The following is a 21,655-nucleotide window of genomic DNA, read 5'->3' as shown; positions in this document are numbered from 1 at the left end:
CAACAAAATATTGGATGCATTACATACAGATTAGTTGAGGAAAGAAAATCTATGCTGTGGGATCATTCCCGATCGTAATCTTTACAACGTGTATGCCATAACCTTACGCGATTTATAAGCACTTTATTTTTCTGTGACTCAAATCTGCTTCCCAGCAGGAACCACATCCTGGTGTTTGCTCAGCCTGTCTGCACAGGAGGCTCGGTTCCCAGGTCCCTGGGACTCCCCACAGCTGCTTGGGGTGGGCTTGGGCTCTGACCCGAGGAAGACCCCAGCCCCGTCCCAGGGTCTCCTTGGGGACTGGCTCCCCTGTGTGGGCCTCACTGGGAGCAGAACGGGCAGGGGTGAGGAGGGGCTCTGGCCTTCGAGGTTTTGCCCGGCCCTCTTGGGTATGTCCTCCCCAGGGCAGGGCTGGTCCAGTGGCCATGGGAACAGCCCAAGAGCACTGGGCAGAGGAAGAGGCACTCGGTGTCCATGGTCAGGTTGCTTCACTGTGTGGCTGAGCCTTAGCGTAGCACTGACTTAGTTCCTTAACGCTGCGTGACTTCAGCCTCAGACCTTGGCCTGGCCTGGGCACCCCGGCACCCGCCCTCCCCCGGGGCCTTCTCCACCGCCACCCTCACACGCTTTCATTTCTTGATGACCCCAAGACAAACCAAATTCAGATGGTTGATCTGACCCTATTCAAAACCCAAACTCTACACGTCCCTGCAAGATCCCCAAATAGGACTTCAGGATTATCTGTGCCTGGGGATTATCCCTCTGTCTCTAGGGCCGTGGCTATGACAGAGCCTGTGTCTCTGAGACCAGCAGCTGCTCCCGGGGAGCTGTTCTGCTCACAGCTCTGCAGGCCGAGCCCTCCTGTTTCGCAGACCAGCAAACCGAGACCCGGAGGGGAAAGCGACTTGCTCGGGGCGCCCTGGCTGGGACAGAGCCAGGAACAGAACCCAGGATTTGAGGCCTGGGGTGGGGTCCTCTCCATGATGGCTGGGGGCTCTGATTTAGAAGTAGAGGGCGCGCTCCCTTCTCCAACACCTGGAAATCAGGGAGTCGACAGGCTTGTGGTCTTCAGGGCCCAGCTCAGTGAGCCAGCAAATCAATGACAGCAGTGTGTTTGTGACGTCCTTAACTGTCCCTGTTTAAAATCTTCCACCCCCTCCCCCTAGATTCTTGATCGCTTTGATTCCTCCCAGTAGCAACCTTTTCAGAGACTGTCATTCATCTGGAGGTAGCAATGACTTGTAGCCACAGCTATGGAGTATGGCCGCTAGTCTAACTCAGGGGGGAAAGCCGGGATGGTGGAGACCACGTATCAGCCTGAAAGCACTGATCCCCACTACCCCCTTGAGGTCCCTTCTATCCAAAGCCATTTTGCAACGGAAATTTGCTCCATTTTAGGTCAACCACGGGAAGAGACAGACCCGAGTCATGCTCCACCTGGCCTGATTCCAAACTTGAAGTCTTGCTGATTTGTGCTGATGTCACCCAAGCAAGATTTGATGCGAAACTGCAAGGGAAAGCTGGGCCCGGGGAGGGAGGGCGTTTGCTGTGAGGAGAGAGGGGAGGAAAAGTGAAGTTCTGTTTTATAACAATGGAGAGAGGAGCGGGAGGGCACGGGACCGAAAGTCAGGAAACTGCTGCTCTATTCTTGGCCCGGCAGTTAGCTTGCTGTGTGGCCTTGGGCAGGTCACTTCCCCTCTTTGACCTCAGTTTCCTCATTTTATAAAACCCAACGGAGGATCTCCATCCAAGGCCTCTTTCGGTTCTAAAGGGCCCGTGATTCTAGCTCGGTCCCTGGGCATGGGTGAAGAAATCAAAGGCTTGGTTTCATTTCATAACTTGGGCCCCTTAAGCACTTCCCAGCTGGGGCTGGGAACGGGAGCCCTCATTGGCTGAGCTCATCTGAGTTTCAGCGAGGGGGCCAGCAGCCTGGGCTGTCAGGAGCCTCACCCAAGGGGAGGACAGGGGCGGGTGCGGGCCGGACGAAAGCTTAGTCCGGCCACCCCAGGGCTGGGCTTGGCACCCCGGCATCCAGGCTGACTCAGGCTGGAATGTCAGCTTCTGGAGGCTCAAGTGTCTTAGTTGCTGCTTTTGATCAATGGAAAACTGGGAAAGCAACAAATAATAACATCCATTTGCTGGCAATTTCAGTCGTTTGTGGTATTTAATTAGCATAATTGACCTGAACCGGCCCTTTTTCTCCACCTGAATTTAAAAATACATCACTGCTCCCTCCACCCCAATACATCTGAGAAATTTTCTTTTTTTTAGTGAGGTTTTAACTAAAGCCCAATATCAAAACACCATATAATACTTTTATCTCATTGAAGACATTTGATGCTTATTAAAATATTATTGCTTTAAGGCTTATTTTGATTTTTTTTTGCCCAAGAGTGTATGCAGAGCCTTGCTACTCAGATAATAACAAAGAAACCTTAAACATGAAGAAAACACGTGAAAGGTAATATGTTCCCCATTAGTCCCCGTATCATTTCCCCAGGATTACTCCTTTCCAAATATAGCATTAGTTTAAAAATAAAAGGCCGTTTACAGTAATGGGACACTTGCTACTACTGTGAGCATATGGGCCCTCCAAGGGGCTTGCACGACAGCTTCATGAAGAGGGACTTCAGGGGAGAGGGCTGGCTTTCACAGAAACCCCAGCATGCCCACTCATAGCCCCCCCCCCCCCCCAGACAGGCCACCGACCCTGACCCAAGACTCAAGTCGAACAAGCCTCTTATTCCTCTTTCGGAACTGCCTCTTTTGGTGTATTGTTTCTGCCAGAGATGAAAACATTTGGGAAGGTGACAAGTAATCAATTGGGTGCCACCTGGGAAGAAAAGTGACACCCCAGAACTTTGCATTCTGGCCTCATGAGGTTGAGAGTGTGGCTGCCCTCCATGGGAAGGGGGACCTTTTGGGTTTGGGGGTTCCTTTTGTGCGGGAACATCCAGGGGAAGCAAACTCCAGATGGGAAGGTCTAAGTCATTCGGGAAGTACATGGGTCAAGGGTAGAAGTTTGGTTTATCTGACCCAGACATAGAAATTTTTTTTTTTTTTTTTTTTTTTTTTTGGCTAAGGAGAGCTCAGATCCATTTTCAGTGGGGTGAACTAATGTAGCTAAGGGACAGAGCATGTACACAGAAGGGCTCCCTCAGGTGCAGTGAGGGCCACTCCAGTTTGCTTCCACGGGCTGGCCCGTGTTGAGCACCCACCGGAAGCTGCTGGCCCGCTGAGGGCCCCCGAGGAGACTCATGTTACACGTTTGCTATTTTGGTCCAACAATGCAGGCTCCTTCCGGTTTTGGGAGCTGGGCTCCTGGCACTCATCAAGCGCCCAGCTTCGAGAGGCCCCAGAGAGCCAGGGAGCGAGCTTCCAGCTCGAAGGGAGGGAGAAGCTCTCCTGGTTTCAAATCCCCAACTAAATGCCAACCATATCTTGTTGTCAGCAGAGAGGGGAAGATCAAGAGAGAGCAACGGGAGAGAATGGACGGGTGGTAACAAGAGCTAAAATTGATTGTCCTGAAGCCTGCGTTGTCCCTGGAGGCAGGTGGCATTGCCCACTGGGTAGGGGCGCGCTCGGCCCCACCAGGCACAGCCTTCACCGCAGGCAGGGTTCCCGGCGTGCAGCCAATTACAAGTTGGTCGGGGGCTGGAGGTGGTGTCTCGAGGTCTACTCCGGACAGTCACAACTTGGACCTCGTCGTCTGACCTCATCTCATTATTGCTCCTCATGCTCTAAATTCCTCCTTCGGGCCAAGAATCGCTCATTCCCCTTTGCACTCCCCGGGGCAGTGGCTGGCACCGAGCAGGCAGTCAGTTTGAGCCGACAGAACAGGCCCCCGTGGGTAATGGGCTCAAGGAAAGACCAGAGGCCTGGGGGGCGGAGCCAGCCCTCGGTTGGTTGGTTGCCTCCTGAGAACGGGGACAACTGTCTCCATTTGTTGGGCACTCACTGCCGCCCGGGTTCAGAGCCAAGCACGTTATATGGGCTCTCATTCGATCCACACCACCACCCTGCCCAAGGGTAACCTCATCAGGCCTCACGCGCGGGGAAGGGGGCTGGGGTGTGGGGAGGTTGACGTACATGCTTGGGCTCACATAGCTGGTGAGTGTGGCAGCAGCCCGGCTCCTGCACCTGAGCCTCGGCCACCATGCTGACCGTCTCCCTCACCTCCCATTGGCTCACAGTCTGGGGTTCCCAACAGTGGCTCCAAAGCCCCCCGGAGCGGTAGCAGATGGAGCCGATCCCTTTGGAACAACGGTACCTTGGGGTCACGGCATCTTTCTAGGGACTCTCCTCCCTTGGGAGAGGATCACGTCATGGGACTTGAACACGTGACCAGTAGGGAGTTCCTCCTTGAGGAAATAGGGACTTGAGTGGGACCCTGAAGGAGAAGAAGCCGGCTGCCAGGGGAGGGGAAGGGAGGACCTCCAGGTAGAGGGAGAAGGGTGTGGGTACACAGTGGGCTGGAGGGTAAACCGATAGTACCCCCCAAATCAAGTCTGACTGATGGGCAGAGGCTGCCAGGAATGCTGGGTTGAAGAGGATTCCAAGGCCGACAAAGAGCTGGGATCAATTAGCAGTGTTGGCCAGGAGCATGGGAGGAAGGAGGTGACCTCCTGCCACATTCTTGTCGTCCCTGGCATAAGGTAGCTAAGGGGACAGTAACACGTGTTAGCTCTTTTGACCTCCTGACAGATCCTGATTTGGGGGTAAAGGGGGGAACGCGCGCTGCTATTTAATTTCTCTTTCGTGGACCATTTCCTGCTCACTCTGACTCACCTGGTGCTGATATCAGCGGGTTTCCCTCATCTGTTCGGCAGGACAAATCACCTGCCAAGGCCTGGCTGCCGGCCCTGTAGGGGAGACAGCGGGTCCCACAGTCATGAGGGGGGCGGGCAGGGGGAGTGCCACTGCAAAGCTCCACAGGTCTCGGGAAGACCCTCTTGTCTCCTGCATTGCAAATGGGTTCCAGTGGCCACTGCCGGGAGACGCCACATTTCTGCTGTGTCAGTGCTATTTCAGACCCTACTCACCTGTAATGAGTGAGATTCTCCGGGAAACATTACCACATCGGACTTGGGGGCTACCCAGTAAGGCAAGGGGACGATCCGAAAGCCAGAGGTTATGACTTTTGATCTAAGTGTTGGCTTTGAAATATGTAAAACTCCTTTGGAACCAACCGGGGTCAGTGCTGTCCTTCACTCTTCTGAGAAAGAGAAAAAGCCAGTCCGGGAGGAAGGAGGCTCTGGGCCGCTCGGCAGGCTGGGAGATCCGTGGGGGCCTTTTGGCTCAAGTGGATGAAGCTGAGGTGAGAGCCAGACTACACACAGGTGACGGGGCGCAGGCAGGGTCCAAGCCCCCTCGGTCTAAATCCCACGGGGCACGCCTCTCCAGCCAGAGCGAGGGCCCCCGGCCAGCTGGTAGCAAAATGAGACTTCCCGGGTCCCTGGTCCTTTTCATGTTGCCTGTGTTGCATTTCCCCACCTTGTGAGTGTAATCTGACCCGCCAGCGTGGAAGGCTTTGGAGGTTTTGAACCTGCCCTACATCAAATACACCCCCTCCTCTACTCGGGAGAAAACCCCGGCCAATCTGTCACAGACTCAGAGGGCATTTGATTGTCTAGAACACATCAAACAGCCCAACTCTCCCTTGTAAAAGTTTTACAAGAAAATCATTGAAGACCAGAAGAGCTATCCTTTCCCTCTCCTCCCCCTTCAGTTTTAAACCTGAGCCGATATTCTGGCTTCCCACACTTTGGTGTCAGCCGGCTGGCGAGAGCGCTGGGCTGGCGGGCGTGCAGCCGTAGAAACCTCGGCCCCCGGATCATTACACTTGCAGGCCACGGCTTGTGGGATCTAGTGATTTGGACATATTTTATTTAACCAGCTTAGTAAAAGGTAATATTCAGCAGCTGTGATCTATAGCAGAATTACAATTTTCAGGGTCAAGGAGGGATTTTGATATTAGGAGGTTGGGCAGCATTGCTATGAAATCTCATGAGCTGTCTTTAAAAATAAATGAGAAAATAGGTTATCCAAGAGTCATTGTAAGGGAAAAATCAATAGGCAGTGTCTATTCACTTGGGCTATCAAAATCCTTGAAATTTGAACAAAAGTTTCACGTTTAGTGTACTGTAGGTTTTGAAATATCGGCGCTGGAGGCTCGGCGGGTACAAATTCATTGTGCTGTGTGCATCCAAACGAGGCGAGCCTTGTGAAGCCGGTCAGCTGCCTCGTAAGAGGGGGGAGTGTTTTGGGGACCAGATGAGATGGGTAAAAGGCGACTCCTGAAGCAAACCGGGGGTCCCACGCCAGGTGGCTCACCCGTAAGTGTCGAGGAGCATCTGCCGTGCCAGGAGTAGGTGTGGCCGGTGGCTCAGTGCCCCTACCTCTTGTCCAGCTCAAGGGTGGACACCATGCTCCTTCCCGCTCCACAGTCCACAGTATCTCTGCCCTCAGGTGGGGAACAAGTGATAATTTAATAGGGAACTTCCTGGCGGTGAAAATCTGATGGGGCAGGCCACCCGGAGTGACGGAAGTTGCCTCCTATTCATTCGTTAGTTCATTCTCAATACGTTTTTTATTTTTATTTTCTTTTTTATCGTTTCAAACGTGTCTTTTAGCTTCCTTCAGGATGGCGTACCTTGGCATTCAATAGGCTCCGATCAGCCCAACCAACGGAGACTGCCTTTCCTCTCCAGGTGGGTTTCGGTGACTCAGTTCCTTAGGCAGGTGATTGCCGGGTAACTGCTGGGTCTCTCCCACCAGCCTGTGAGCTCTGGGCAAGGCAGACTCTGGTTTGGGGTTCAAAGCTGTTTTCCGATCCCTGGTTCCATGTCTGACATTCAGTGTTAACAAATAATTTGAAACCATTTTTTTAAGTGAAAAAAAGTGTTAATGAAGAACGTGAAGATCTTCCTTTGATTATTATTAATAGAAGGCATTCCTGAGGCATTTTAAGGCCATATCATGAGCAATCTTTAAGGAAAACAAAATAAAAACACCCCCAAACTCCCCATCCTCAATATGTGTCCACCACGATGTGAAAGAGCAGCTCGTTTAACCAAGACGAGGGGATGGTGATTGTTTATCACATCCCTGGTGGTATCTTCCTATCAGTCCTCTGGGTGGGTGATATTTTCCCTACTTTACAGTCGAGGAAAGAGAAGCCCAGTGAAGAGATGGGTAGATTATTCCAACTCACCAACGAGAGAACCAGAGCTCATGTCCAGGTTTGTGGTCACTCTGCAAAACCACCTCTGAGACAATTAAAGAAGAAGAAGTGGGGGTGGGGGTGGGGGTGGGGCCGGCATTCAAAAGCAACCTTGAACATGATCCTTTCAAGTTCTACCATTAAAACAAAAAACTGACAGCGTCTATATTCACCGTACCGAAATTGTAGCAAAGTACTGAAGATTTATAACTCCCCTTTATTTAGAAAGGGAATGGAAGATAAATAATTGAAATGCAAAGGGTGGGAATAGCAGACGTTGGATTGAGGCATTTTATTTAACTCATCAAATAATACAAGTCAGTTTGGGAAACAACAATCAACATATATTACTTGTACTAACGATATGTAGAACCGCATTTCCAAGAAATGTAATGAAAATAAATGCTGAAAATAAATTACTCCGTGGAATACACCAAATAAATAGTTTAGTTTTTTTTTTTTTAAAGAAAATATAACCCTATGAATATGAGGGGGAAAAAGTGAGGGGAAGGAGGCATTGTGGAGCTGGGGGAAATTCGACCTTGAAATGAACGCCTGAATGAGATGAAGGAGCAGGACAGATCAATGAAAATGAACAGACGGTCGCACTCCTTCCCCTCATCCCCTTGGCTGTAGGCGCGATTTCTCCCCATCCCCGAGACACGCTCTGAGCATCGCTCCTGACACCCACCGTCTGAGTGATCCAGATAATGTAATCGCACCATCATTAGGAACCATGAAATTGCAATTCCGCGGGGAAGGAGCGCTATCGTTCAGTTACGCAGAGGAGAGCCATTAATTAGCAGATTTCAGTTTAAAGCGACGATGTTCTACACGAGTTCTAATCCCACTCTGGAGCGGCTCTCAGGCCTAATGGATTATCTGGAGGAGGTGGAGCTGGAACCAGAGACGTCACTCAAAAGGAAATGAAGTGAAATAAGATAAAGTTGAAGGAAAAAAAACAACCCACAAAACGTTAAAACGAGGGCGAGATCTTCCACTATCGGGGAAAGGCAGGAGAAGAAGTCAAACGGGCCGTCCAAGTTTTCCTCTCCTGAAATGGCACATTTCTGTTATGTTAACACTGTTATGTTAACACTGTTATGCAGTTTAACATCTGGGCTCCGTTTGAGGCAACTTGAACTAAACGGACGCATTCGTTCATTCACTCATGCAGTCATCCCACCAAAGTTATCTTTTTAAAAAAAAAATGTTTATTTTTGAGAGAGAGAAAGAGAGAGAGTGGGGGAGGGGCGGGGGGGGCAGAGGATCCCAAGCGGGCTCCCCGCTGACAGCACAGAGACCCATACAGGGCTCGAACCCACGAACCTCGAGATGAAGGCAGACGCTTAACTGACGGAGTCACCCAGGTGCCCCCACAAATGTTATCTTAAAGTAACGGTACTTTTACAGAAGATGACAGGCTGCTACATGGATCCCTTGGACAGTTGAGTCCTCAAACATCAGGCAAGGCAGGTGGATAGTTGCTCTTGAAACTTCCATGAGAGCAGCCGGGGAAATGATTCTGAAATGCAGCTATCTTCCCCCTGGAAGTCAAGAGTTTTACCATTCTCAAGAAGATGATCCCTCAAGCCAAACCTGGTTGGCGCCTGCCTTCCCCAGTGCTGGTACCTTTGTACTGAGCTCTGAAATCCTGGCCTCACCATTCAATAAAAGGGATGCGTGTAGAGACCAGTGGCCAGTCTTTGCACACTGTCAGGCCTCAGCCCTTGGACTGGCTGACATCTTTCCATTTCACAAAATGCTTGGGTTCCAAATATGGAGGCCAGTCCATATGTACGCCAGGGGAGAGGGATAGCTTTTAGACTGGGGGTTTGGATCTAGGACATAATACCTAGGGACATACCTGGGGAAGAGACTGACTTGTCAATGGTGAAAGCTCCGTGAGGGGGGCTGAACCCCCTTTTAAGAAAGAAGGGCCATGTTCCAAGGCCAAGGGTTGGCACCACGCTGGTTTCTAAATCTTGTTCATGAGTTTTTTCCGAGTATACCTTCATAATGTGCCCGTGGGCAAGGGAGGGGGAAGCACAAGGTTAATGGTCTGGTTTCCTGATAGGGAAGTGGGTGCCCCAGAGGGAAAGTGACTCATCCAGGCAGGACGGGCTCCGTAATTGGTAAGATCCAAAGCAAAATGAAAATAGGGAGCCCTGTATTCAGAAAGCAGGACAAAAATGCCTTTTCTTTTTTTCCCTGGTCTCTCACTCTTGACTAGGCATGGTGTTTCAAATCTTCTAGTTAACGTCCTTCTAAGTAAAGTCAACTTTTTAAAACACTAGCGTGAATTTTACTTTTCATTTTTATATTGTGTAAAGCCAGTTTTAAAGGTAAATAGCAGAACATTAATACGTGTGTGGAATCACCAGTTACACAACACGTTTTGTGACTTGTTTCAAGAGGGTGCCTCAAACTGGCCGGAGGAGACAAGCTGGACTCAGGAAAGTTGGAAGAAGGGAGAAAGGGCTCCCCGAGGCTTGGGGGTTCTCCCAGCGGGAGTAGAGAGCCCCATGGGTGCTGGGCCCTGCTTTGTGACCTGGCCAAGCACTTGTCCTCCAGCCTGGTGGTCAGGCTCCCTTCTTTCCCAGAAGCTGGACTGACATGTTGTGCCCCAGGCCTGGAACAGGGGGTCGAGCCAGGCATCTCCCTCTTCTGCAGGATCCCTGCCCCAACCCCCAGCAGATGGGCAACCCCGGGGGCGGTGCGAGCTTTGTGCCAGGGTGCACTAGGTATCCTAGGTCCCTGTATTGGGGCAGATTAGAGGCTCCTCCCCAGTGAGTCCTTCACTAAATGTGCTCTGATGCTGCCAGAGTAAGGCAGGAACTGTGGCCGCCACGCCCCATCCCCAAGATGCTGTGGGCTGCACATGTCCAACCCTTGACCCTCCCCATGCCTGAGCCCAGGTTGGGGACAGGCTGGCAGCAGTTGCTGGGTGGAGGTTGGGATGGGAAGGCCAAGTGGAAATGGGGCTCCAGGGGGCTGAGAATCAGACCCCAGAAGCAGGGAGGCAGGACTGCATGTGAGCCCGGTCTCCAAGCTCCGAGTTCACGGTCCATTGGCTCGCTGGACTTCATTTGCAAAACACAATTACAAAGACAGAATTATCACAAATTTCAAGACAGTGACTGTAGATCATTAAGCACCCAGCGTGGGGCCCTTCTGAGTGTGGGGCCAGTCGTGCGCCCGCACCGGTCACAAGCCCATGCTATCGGCCCTGCATCTGAGACCACCCAGAAGCTCGGCACACCAAGTCTCCTGCTCTTCCAGGAGGTTCTACACACCTACGGCTGCCATCTTACTCCTATGCCTTTGGCCCTCGCTTTATCAGGAACATTCCCTTTCCACTGCCGTGGATGACTGGAGTTGGCAGGGGCCTACCCTCCTGAGACTTTCCAAACGACTTTCCCATTTGCCAGATGAGGCACCAAAGCCCCAAGCAGGCTCTGATTTGTGGTCATGAGGCCACATGCCAGGCTGGTGGCACGGAAGGGCCCAGAGCTCTGAGTACCTCTGGCCTGGAAGATGCCAGACTTTGGGAAAAGAGCAAAGCCTCGAGGGGGCTCCCTGCTAGGCTGCTCCTAGGGGTGAATCCACTGCTGCCACAACCACTAGAACCTGGAACATCATCAGGGCGTCTTCCAGCACGTTCTTAGCATCCACAGCCAAGGTGTTTGCCAGAGGCCGCTGTGGACTCGCCGTCAGGGGAGGGGGACTCTAATTCTCACTAAATTGTTTCTCACCCGATTCTTTTGGTGGAGACGGGGGTGGCAAGGGACGCTAGACCTGAGCACAGAAAGGACTTTCCCCGGTGATGCTAGGAGCTCAGCTGAGGGGACACCAGGGTGCCCGCTGCCAGTTCGTTCCTCAAGAGAGCAAAGATCTGACATTCAGGGCAAAAAAATGATCATAGCCGCCAGGGACGGACCTGAGTTTTTCTGTATGTGTTGGTTTAAAGACTGTAACTGAGGAATGTTAGTCCCGTGGTCTGAAGGCCAACATTACCAAAGAGACCAGCGGTGCTGTGGTTGGGCCACGGCTTCCAGAATGTGGTGCTGTTTGAGTTACGTCTCCTTGTGCAGAGGAGGCTCGACTAGAGGCTGAAGATCTGGACTCCACTCCTGGCCCCACCACCCATCTGCTGGGTGGTCTTGAGCAAAGTCTCACTCCCTCTCTGAGCACCATTTCCCCACCTGAACAAGAAGGCTGGCCCAAATGGCCCCTCAAGCCTGCGAAGCTAGAGGGTTCCATGAATTTGAGCCCATCCACCTGGCTCTTGGTTGGCTTTTGCTATCCAAACTGTCATCGAGGTGGCCAGCACGGAGCTCAAGGGATGCCGGTCCCACATTTGCTCATTTCCAACCTCACTCTCTCTGGCTGTCCTTCACCATGTGGGTTACGTCCCCTCACGGGACCTCAGGGAGGCCTGTCCGGAGGCTGGGACCCGTGGCAGCCTCTGCCGGGATGCCCAGGCTCGTCCTGTCCCCAGATCAAAGTTTCTCCACTGTCTGGGGGAGGGTGACCAATCAGCCTCGTGCCCAAATCTGGATTCTGCTTCTATTTTTCCCTTTCTGCATGGGGGACAGAGAGAGGAAAAGAAGGAGAGAGAAGCCTTTGAAAAATGTCTCCTGCTCCATCGCTCAGCAATTCACCTCGCCGCTGAGCCCAGTGACACTCCCGTGGTGCACCTCTTAGCCACTCGGCAACTTTTTTCCCTTTTATGATATTTTGGGTTTCTGATTGCCTGCCAAGTCAAACCTTTATCATTTAATAAGCAGAAAAAAGAAAGAAAGAAAAAAGAAAAAGGAAAAAAACCCCTCTAAGTCAGTCCCAATCTAAAGGGTCCCCATTCCTGTTCCCTGCCTCTCGGGGGCTGGTCCTGGATATGAAGCCAGTGCTGATGGGGACTCAACCACTTGCAGGCAAATGTCAACCCTACTCTACTCCAGCGGGGCCATTTTGCACACGCAGTCCTGGAAATTGCAAGAAGGCACGAACACACAGCACTAGAGTGCTTTGCGAGAATTCGGGGAGACGGGGCTTTAACCTCAGGGGCACCAGTGGCAGGTGGCAGAGGCATGGACAGCGCGATGTGCCTTTCAGACCCTGACAGTGACCTGCCTGAGGTTAGATAGCAAGTCGGGGCTCTGGGAATGAAAGCTACTTTCCTACCCATGGCCCCCGGGGCCGTGGGACGACACAAGCTCTGTGTTCTTACTTAGCTTCTCCACCATGTGTCTTTGGGCCCTGGAACAGTAAGTACATAGTCAATAAATATCTTTTGCCTAGATGAATAAATCTGATTACACCTCTCACACTTCAAACAGGGAGAGGTTCGGTTGTTCAGAAACCCTGTCAGGGACAGCAGTGAGCCCACTGAAGCCCCTAGCTGTCTCTTCGCTCTGTAGTTTCTTGTGGGGGGTGGGGTGGTGGTGGGCATGGATGAAGAAAAGATGGAAATCAAGCAGAGAGAGGCTCTGAGGGTCACCGTGTCCCTGCTATGCGGAGACCCCTGGATGCGGCAGTGTGGGGAGGGGCTGCCCGGGGCTCTTCCCCAAATGCCAGATTGTACATTGTGAGGCCTTGGCCTCTTCTTGTGTCAGCAGGGCCGGTGGGGGTGGGGGAGCAGGCTGGAGCAGGTCCGCAAGGAAAGCAATTGGCTGGAACCCCCTGCCTACTGTTCTAACTATCCCTCCACCACACCCCCGACCTCCTTCCTGCGTTCTCTCCTCCTCCTCTTCCTCCTCCTCACAAAGGCATTGCTGTGGGATGTGCCAGGGGACCCTCAACCAGTTATCTGGCCTTTGCAGAGCCCATGTGTCTCTGACCTGAGTGGTCCTGAGCCCTGGCCAGGATGTGTGTGGGCTTCTAGGGTTAGGCTGTGCCCCCGGCAACCCATTCATTACCCCAAAGGGCAGCTGATCCCAAGAGAAACCACCAGGCAGCCAAGGTCTCCTTCCCTTCTACCCTTTCTCCCAAAGATCACTAACTGCTCCCTCCCATGGTGGGTCTTTCCTCCCCTGGATCCGAAATCTGCTCTCAGGAGAGGGTCAGACAATTCACCCAGAAGGATCAGTGGTTGATGGGGCCGCAGCTGACCGGAGGAAAAGGAATCTGCATTTTTTCCAGGGTTTGAGGTCAGACACCAAAGGCATGGGCTTTTAAGGGTGGGATTTCAGGTATCCACCAGCCCACAGGGTGTCCCTGTGCAGAGACCTGGCTCATGGTACAACTGTACATGGCTTGGAGGGCCAAGGCCTGGGTCACTTGCTGTGTCCAAAAGAGAAGGGAACAAGGAGGGGGACAGTGTGTCTGCAGCCTCAGGGTGTGGGGCTGGCGGGCTTCAGGCCCTGCGCATTTAGCATCCAATGGCTGATGCTTCTCTACTGAATTTAACAACAACCCCATCCCCCAAAGACATGACGGATTCTAGCCACATCCTCGGCTCCTCTCTTCTGATGGTGTTAAGACAGAAAATTAACAGGAATGGGCAGTCTGGCATCCAAAGCGCTTAGCCCAGTGCCCGGCATGCAGTAGGCCTCCGTGAATGTCAGCTGAGGGTGCCTCTGTGGCCTGGGTCTTTGGCAGAACCTTCTGGAGAGAAGCTGGAGCCCGAGGATGTATTTCATTCTCCACTCTGTGGGGCCTCATCATGTAAAAAAAAAAACAAAAACATTTCTCTCCAACTCAGGTACTTTTCTCGGCAAAATAAGTCAAAAACAAAAAAGTTGAGGCAACAAAGCAGCACTGGGCTGGAGAAGGGCCTTGGCCACCCCTGTTCCCCCCCCCTCCGCCCCGTACTGTCCCCTCCTGAGCACACCTGGGGAGGCCGAGGAGGTGGGGGAGGGAGGGCGCTGCACTGAACGGTGCTGTCCTGCCCCCAGGAAAAGTCCAGGCAGCTCTCAGAGGAGCTGTGTGTGCAACAGATCAATATGGGCTTCGGGGCCGCTGAGCTATTATTCACGCCAAAGGGCCTTGTTTGGATGAAGGGAAGGAGGGGGTGCACGAGTTCACAGAATCACAGTCTAGAGCTCTGCTGCTTGGCATTTCCCCCTCTCTCTGTGATGCCTTCGTTATTTATGTAGCACGAGTAATGAGGTGATTCAGGATGAGGAAGTGCTTTTCCCACAGCATGCTGGGAGCTCCTTGAGGCATGACAACAGGGGTTGTGTGTGATTTGGGCCGGGGTCCTGGGAGATAGGCACCTTGCCTTTCCCCTCCTTTGGCTCCTCCTGAAGGAGGCCGATAATGGGCCCAGGGTGGCACAAAGCGGGGCCTTGATGCCCGTGCCCCTCCCTCTTGACTGCCCCCCCCCCCCCCGGGATGAGCCCCCCTCACCATTGCCTCTCCCCTGGTGCTGGGAATCCATCCTTCACCTATGGACCATCTGTGCCTCACCTCCTCACACATTCCCAATCCCCTTGTCGTGTCACTTTGGGTCTGCCCCACCATCTTGTTTTTGCCCTACGTGCCTCTGGTAAGCTGGCTTTGGAACATTCATCTTATTGCTGACCTGGAATCCTAACGGACACGGCCAGTCTCTCTCACCAATCCCCGTGTCTTCCCTCCTCTACAACAGAAGAGGATGCTGACCCTCGTTCCATCACCTATTTCAGGACCCTGTATCCAGCCTTGGTTCCAATCACACACAAATATTCTCCTGCCTGGGCCGGTCCACTCTTGGACTCCCTCCTCGGATGCACTGCTTGTGGCTTTAAAAACTTCTCTGAGCTCTCCACACGGTCACCTGCCCCATTTTAAAAAGGCTGACATGTTGTCTAAGAGCTACCCGACTTGTCATAAAATGTGGATGGCCCCTGGCAGACAGCACTGGTTTGAGCGCGATGGGCTACAGGCAAAGCCATGTAAGCAAGAATGTTCCTTGGAATTTAGTTTAAGGTGATGAATTATAGCAGAGGACGAAGTCAAGTTTGAGGGCTGGCATCTCATCTCAGGCAACCAGTGTCTTTGGGAGTCAGACTGGGGATGGCTTACCACAAAGCCTTCCTTCCTTTTGGAAAAACGACTTTGAGCGTGTCTTTTGCTGAGGTGTGGAGTCCGTTCTGAAGGTGGCGAGTTGTCATGTGGCTAATTTGGAACAGATTGAAATGGAAGCTCGAGACCGCCCCAGGCCCTGGTGTGTCTGCTGTTTCTATGCCCACGGTGATCTATGAGGCTTAGGGCTGGCCTCACGTGGCTCGTGCCTGCTGGATGAGCCCCTCCCATGCCGCGGCTCCTACTGGATTGTCTGTCCTTTGGTGGGTGATGCTGAGAGGTGGTGGCTGAGCGAGGGACATGTGCCGTCTCTCCCCTTCACATCCATGGAGCAGCTGCCCAAGGAGTCTGTCTTTCTGAGGATGCGTGGGTGGGAGGAAAACAAGCCGGCAGGAAAGTACTCCTTGTTCCTTGATATTGACCAGCACACCCCAGCCCCGACATACCAATGAACCAGGCCTCTGAGAGCGCTTCCCTGCTTATGTGAAACTTATCGAATCAAACAGGGTGACCAAAGGCAGCCGGCAGTTGCGGCACGGAGAATGCCACAGACTTCAGACTCGGGATGAAGATGGCACCTTTCCCCTCCAGCTCAGAGCCCATAGAAAAGCTGATGATCTCACCGGTGGCAAGTCCCAGAAAGGAAAAAAGACGGAAGGTCAATCCCAGCAAAGCATGGCTCCTATTGTCTACTAGGAAAGCAATGAGCTCATTGACTACACAGAGACGCCCCGGACACCCCATCACACCCTCCCCACACCAGCCGACTGGACACACAAGTGCTCCTTTAAGAAAGCCCTACTTACTCTCCAGACCACAGTCCTCCAACCACACACTCAGCTAGCGGAGGAGACAAGTGGACCAGAAACAAGGGACTCACAGAGGTTCCTCTGAAACCAGCCCCAGCCACAACCAACCAACAGTCCTTGGCTCTGGATGTGCATTTCTCCCAGGAAAGCCATTTCTCCCAAGCGCCAGGTGCCCTGCTAGGCTAGCAGTTCAAACCAGAGAGACGAGGAAATCATTGCTTGTAGTTAATTCTCAACTACGTAGACAAACGGCTATAAATATTTATGACGGGAAATTTCATTATTTAAAAATTCGGCTCTAAATTTCCAGCTAACTCCAGGAAGAATGCTTGCTGAACAGGTTGCAAATTAAGAACAATTATTTTTCTCTTCTGCATTTGAATAGAACTTACAGCTAAAGTCATTTAAAGGGGTTAACATCAACCTTAATTAAATATTAAAGTGTGCCTGTACCTGCTGCTATTGTTGCCCCTTCGAATAAGATATAACCTATTTTTGACAAGTTTTCATCTTTCTCTGTGGAAGACGCTACATGAAATCAAATCAGTGGCAAAGAGGAGAGTAATGAATAATCTATTTCATATTCCAACAGTACCCAGAGCTCGGAGTGGAAAAATATTCAGTCAGACGATGGCAAGAGGCTGCTAGGGTACCACATGACACAGCTAATGTTTAAATAATAATAATAATAAAAAGCGATAAACAAATCATTAGCCCTTAACAGTTGTTTAATGCAATTTGTTAATGAACGTAATGGTGGGGACTAATAATGAAAGAAAATAAAAACGTCTAAACAGGCGCCAAGTTGCTGGCGATGCGCAATTATTTCCTTGTCAAGTTTTTATGATTTAATGAGCCCCTCTGGGACTGACGGCTGTCAGTCAGTCGTGACTTTTTGACACCATTAGAACTTCAAATACAGCAGCAGGCAGGCTGTTTTCCTCGGATTTGAAATACTGAAATGATCTGACAGTTTTAAAGAAAAGATGTGCAAAAAAAAAAAAAGGAGAAAGAGAAGGAGAGAAAGACAGTTGCTTTCTTTCTTTCCAGCCCCCCCCCCCTTCTTCTATGGGGTAGATAATCTCTGGATGCTGTTTGGTAATGAAAATCCAATCACTGAGGTCATTATCTGATGAGGTTTTTGGAACAGGCAGGCTTTTTTCCCCCTCTTTATTTCTTTACTTAATGATAACCCTCAATGGGCTTGCCCCGCATGGGACGGTCAGAGCTGCACAATTTTGTTCACCATTAATTTCAGCCTTTGAAGCTCAGGGCTCAGAAGCAGTAGCAAAGCAAACCCCCCACCAAGCTGGTTCCAAAATAAGACAATCCAGCCTGCCTTAAACAGAATAGCAAATGGCCTCCCAGCCCAGGCCTGGCGGCTGACGTCAGGCCCATCGCATATGCAGGCATTCGCCTTCAACACGGAACATTTAAAACTCTTTACAACTTAAGAGACTTTAATTAAATTGCTTTTGATTCCGGAGCAGGGTAGCATCCGCTTTACTTTATTCGGTCAGGGAAACTGTTTAGTCTGCATGAATTTTATATGGCCAGGGCCTCCTTCTCCTCTTCCTCCTCGGTGTTTCTTCGTCTTCACCCCCCCACCCCACCTTCCCACTGAACCTCATTTTTTCAGCACAGGCTCTCCACTGGAGAACTGGTCCGCAAAGTCGACATAGGAAGTTCCCAGAGCCTTTCACAGATCTAGGACCTGCTTCGAATTTGTGGGCTTTCTCCCTTCCCCAGTGGAGCAGGGGAGTGGGGAGAAAACCGTGTCTCCGGTCTCGAATTTCTCCTGCAGCAGCCGGAGGGCCAGGCGGGAATTGTCGGGACTTCAGACCAGCCTCCCACAGAGCGCTCACTACCCGGGTCTTGGGGGCCGCTCTCAAGGTGGGTTTGATGGGGCTGGTAGGCCAAGGGTCATCTGGTCAGATTCTCTCACTCTCAAGGTTGAACCGGGGCAAAATCTCAGGCAAGAGCTGATAAAGAGGTAGAACTGGAAAGGAAAAGCCATTGAGAGGCAAGCAGTGCCCCTGGCCCCCGCCCTCCACTTCATCTACTTCAACATGAACGCAAGGCGTTAGTGAAATATTGAGGAGCCAGCGGGTTTAGATGAGCAGACCAACCTGGCTTGCTGGGTGGCCTTGGGAAGAGGCGTGAGGCGTATATAGCTGGATAACTGGTTACCCGCTTTAGCTGAGATCAACAGTTTCCAAAGAAGCCACCGGAGAGGTCGGTGTAATACTTCCCCACCATTAGTGTTTTGGAACGGGAAGGAGGTTGTTTGTTTGTTCCCCTGCTTTTTAATGGTTTCTTCAATGTGTTCAGCATGTACAAAATCCGTTATCGGAATAAAAGAACCTTGCTGAGATGGATCCTTTAAGCTGATAGGAAAATTAGCACTGCCTTCCCACTCCTTCACCATCCTACTTCCCCCTGCCAAAATCCCATACGATCCCTGCAAAGTAAAGGCTGCAGCTTTATTTACACAATACTAAATGATTTATCTGGACACACGCAGGCCCTGGCCTGTTTTGCTAAGTACGATCTCTCCGGTGGATTTTGCCATTCTGCATTTCCTCTCTAAACCATAAAGGTTCTTCTTGGAGTTGGGGCAAAATATAAAATAAAGTGCCCCATCCAGGTGATCTCAATCTCTGGGCACAGGTGGTTAGCATTTTTTATGAAGAGAACAGGTCTGATTTTTCAAGGATTCAAAGCTTCCAATTACACTCAAAAAGATAGTACGGACCTTGTAAATGCTAATGAAGTCTTAAGAAAAACACATTTTGCTTTATGACTAGGGGGAAAATGACCTCAGCTTGGGCAACTTGAAGCCTGATCATAAATGAACTCATTTTGAACGCAATTCCCGGTTACCTCGGACAGAAAGAAACCAAAACCAATCACAAAGCATGTCAGAGGTTTGAATACACAGTGAAGTCAGGAAGGCTGTGCTAACATTTTTTTGTAGAAAAATCCAAGCCGTCCTTTGTAACACGCTGCAACCCCCCTATTCTTTTGAAGGAGGTTAGTGAACATTTTCCATAAAGTTTATTTCTAGTGAATCATCCTATAGGACTCTATGCCATATTTATAATCACATTTGAAATTTCACACTGACGGACTCATGTTCTTGCTCTTCCTGAAATATTCATGTTCTCTTTACATACTGGAATGGATGTGGAGGGAACCTTGTCAGACCTTTTGCATGTATGAGGGCTGCTTTTGGCAGTGCAGATATTAAAACCGAAAGGATACAGAGATGCTTACACAGGTCAGGGGAGAGGGGGTCACAATTAAATATCGTGCCAAGGCTTACTTTGCCAGCAAATTCTAGGGACTGTGGGATTTGGGGAAGGTAAGGAAATATTTCATGTAGCCAGTAAGCAAAGTTATGAAAAGTGGATCTTGGGCAGACTCAGCAAAAATATTCTTGGCTGCAAAAAATAAAAGTATATATATATATATATATATATATATATATATATATATATATATAAACAGAGAAAGTGCTAAGTCAATTTCCTGCACAAGTGACATTAAATATCCACCTTTACAATGAAATCACTCAGGCAGGTAGACTATATTCATTATGCCTGGGTAGGAACAGGGCCGGTTTGCTGGAGTGGGTCACTGGCTGTGGCCTCTGTTTTTCTCTGCATTTTTATCCTTGGACATCACAGAAGGGCAATTTGGAGACAAGAGATGTGTGACAAACAGCACAGCCCATCAGATGCCCCACGACTGACTCATCGTGCCCTATCCCAAACCATGACCCCTGACACGTCCACGGGGCAAGGAAGAAAGTCACCAAAGCTATTTTGGTTAGTAGATGAAATTACCGAAAGGCAAATAAACATTCACCTTCTCCTACAAAAAACAAATCTGGGTGAAGACAAACCTAGAAAAGGAAACCGACCCACACACAAGCAGGAATAGAAAATATTTTTACACTCTGCGCTTCAGCCGAACAGTGGTGAAAAGAGGGAGGGTCGTTCAGGGCCTGTCGGCGCAAAAGAATGATTCATGTGACCATTTTGTCTTAATTACTCAGAACAAGCCGTTGTTGCTGTTTATCAGGGAAGAGCAGATCCATCAGCGTCTTCTGACAGAAAAAGTGATTGCCATCAGGATGGTGACAACGAGGATGATGGCCAAGATGACGACCAGGATGCGGTTCTGGATGATTCTAGGAAAGAGCAAAGGAAAAAAAAAATATCACAGATAAATGAAGGACTTTCTGACCAAGACCAGTCAAGACCAAGTTGGCTAATCAAACGACGGTTTCGCAGGTGGGGGTAGAGAGCCCCATGTGGGGCTTGAGTGTGAACGCGCGTGAGTACGCACGTGCATGTGCGCGCACATGAGCTTTTTGGGTCTACAAACGACGCACGAGGAAATGAACGACTCCGCGGTGACTGTCACGCGGCACTCAGAGAAATGCTAAGGCGAATCAAATGGCTTTCCAGGCTCAGGGTACCATGTAGTAATCTTTAAGCGATCAAGGGCCCCACGCGAGCTTCTCTTTTTAATTTAAAATGTGAGACAAGCCTCATTTTTTTTGCAGTGTTTCCCGTTAAAGTAAAAGACTCCAAGGAAACATATGTCAGTGAGGTACTTACCTGTACAAAAATACCTGGGGAAAAGTAAAAGAGAGATTTAGGAAGAAAAGGACAGGATTAAGAAGCAAGTGTCAAACTCGCAGCTCAGGCTGTGAAACCGTCATCTGTCACTGGGGCTCACTGCTCGGTTACGCCAGGAGGAAACGTTACGTTTGCTCCGTAACAAAAAAAAAAAAAAAAAAAAAAAAAGATGGAAATGAGAATTACAGAGTACCCGAGCGCCTCATGTGCTTTGCTTGGTGGGCCCTCACCTCTGGGGATTCCAGGGGCCCAAATATAAGCCAATGTGAATGACGGGGAACTGGCAGGTCAGGAGGAGACCCAGAGTAGAGACACGTGCTCCAAGATGCTTGCAGAGAGTTTCCAATGAAGTTGCCTCACAGCGTGTTAGCTCAGTCTGAGAAAAGGGGTTGAGCGACAGAATGCTTTGTTGAGACTGTCAAAGGGGACCCAGGCCAAGTGGCCTGCCACCCCCCCCCCCCCAACCTCCTACAGAACCCACCACAGCAATAGAGCGGCTGGTGGTAGAGGCAACCGTCCCTGTGCCTAACACCCCACAGCAAATCCCATCGGCCTGTTCCTGCAAATATCAAGCAGAAAAAGGTCTGCTGTCTTAGTCTCACGGAGACCCTGCCCTCTACTTTTGTATCTCTGTGAAGAAACCTTTGGAGGGTGTTGGCAGGCTTTTCTAGCTTCCGGATGAGTTTCTTTCTCATCGGAAGGAAGGAAGACATCGTTGTGGCTTCAGCTGGATTTCTCCTCGCCCACCCCCTCCTTCTCCAAACCTAAATGGATGGATGGAGAGACGGTCACATCAGACAAGCCCCCTCCCCCGTGGCCCCCTGGAAGGACTAGCATCCTTGCCTCCTGACAGGTTACAAAATGATCACATTTGCTGACACGTCTTCCGCAAAACTGCTTTAGTGCCTGTGTCCACTTTCCTCGAAGGAGATGAATGGTCTGCTCGGTCCTCATTTATCACGGAAGGC

The 21,655-nt window shown here is 50.7% G+C and overlaps 1 protein-coding gene across 4 annotated transcripts in view; it reads right to left on the bottom strand.

The window, feature by feature from the left end:
- Positions 1–7,499: 7,499 nt before the first annotated feature.
- VTI1A (vesicle transport through interaction with t-SNAREs 1A) overlaps positions 7,500–21,655 on the bottom strand; it is a 361,732-nt gene continuing 347,576 nt past the window's right edge. For all 4 annotated transcript variants that reach the window (XM_006938177.5, XM_006938178.5, XM_019813825.3 and 1 more), the window contains one exon: positions 7,500–20,233. In XM_006938177.5, coding sequence (XP_006938239.1) covers positions 20,140–20,233 — 94 coding nt within the window. In that variant the 3' untranslated portion in view covers positions 7,500–20,139. The remainder of the gene's footprint in view (positions 20,234–21,655) is intronic.

Source organism: Felis catus, chromosome D2, assembly GCF_018350175.1.
Source record: "Felis catus isolate Fca126 chromosome D2, F.catus_Fca126_mat1.0, whole genome shotgun sequence".
Lineage (NCBI taxonomy): Eukaryota > Metazoa > Chordata > Mammalia > Carnivora > Felidae > Felis > Felis catus.
The sequence above is the reverse complement of the archived record's forward strand: the minus strand, read 5'-3'. Positions and strand labels throughout refer to the sequence as shown.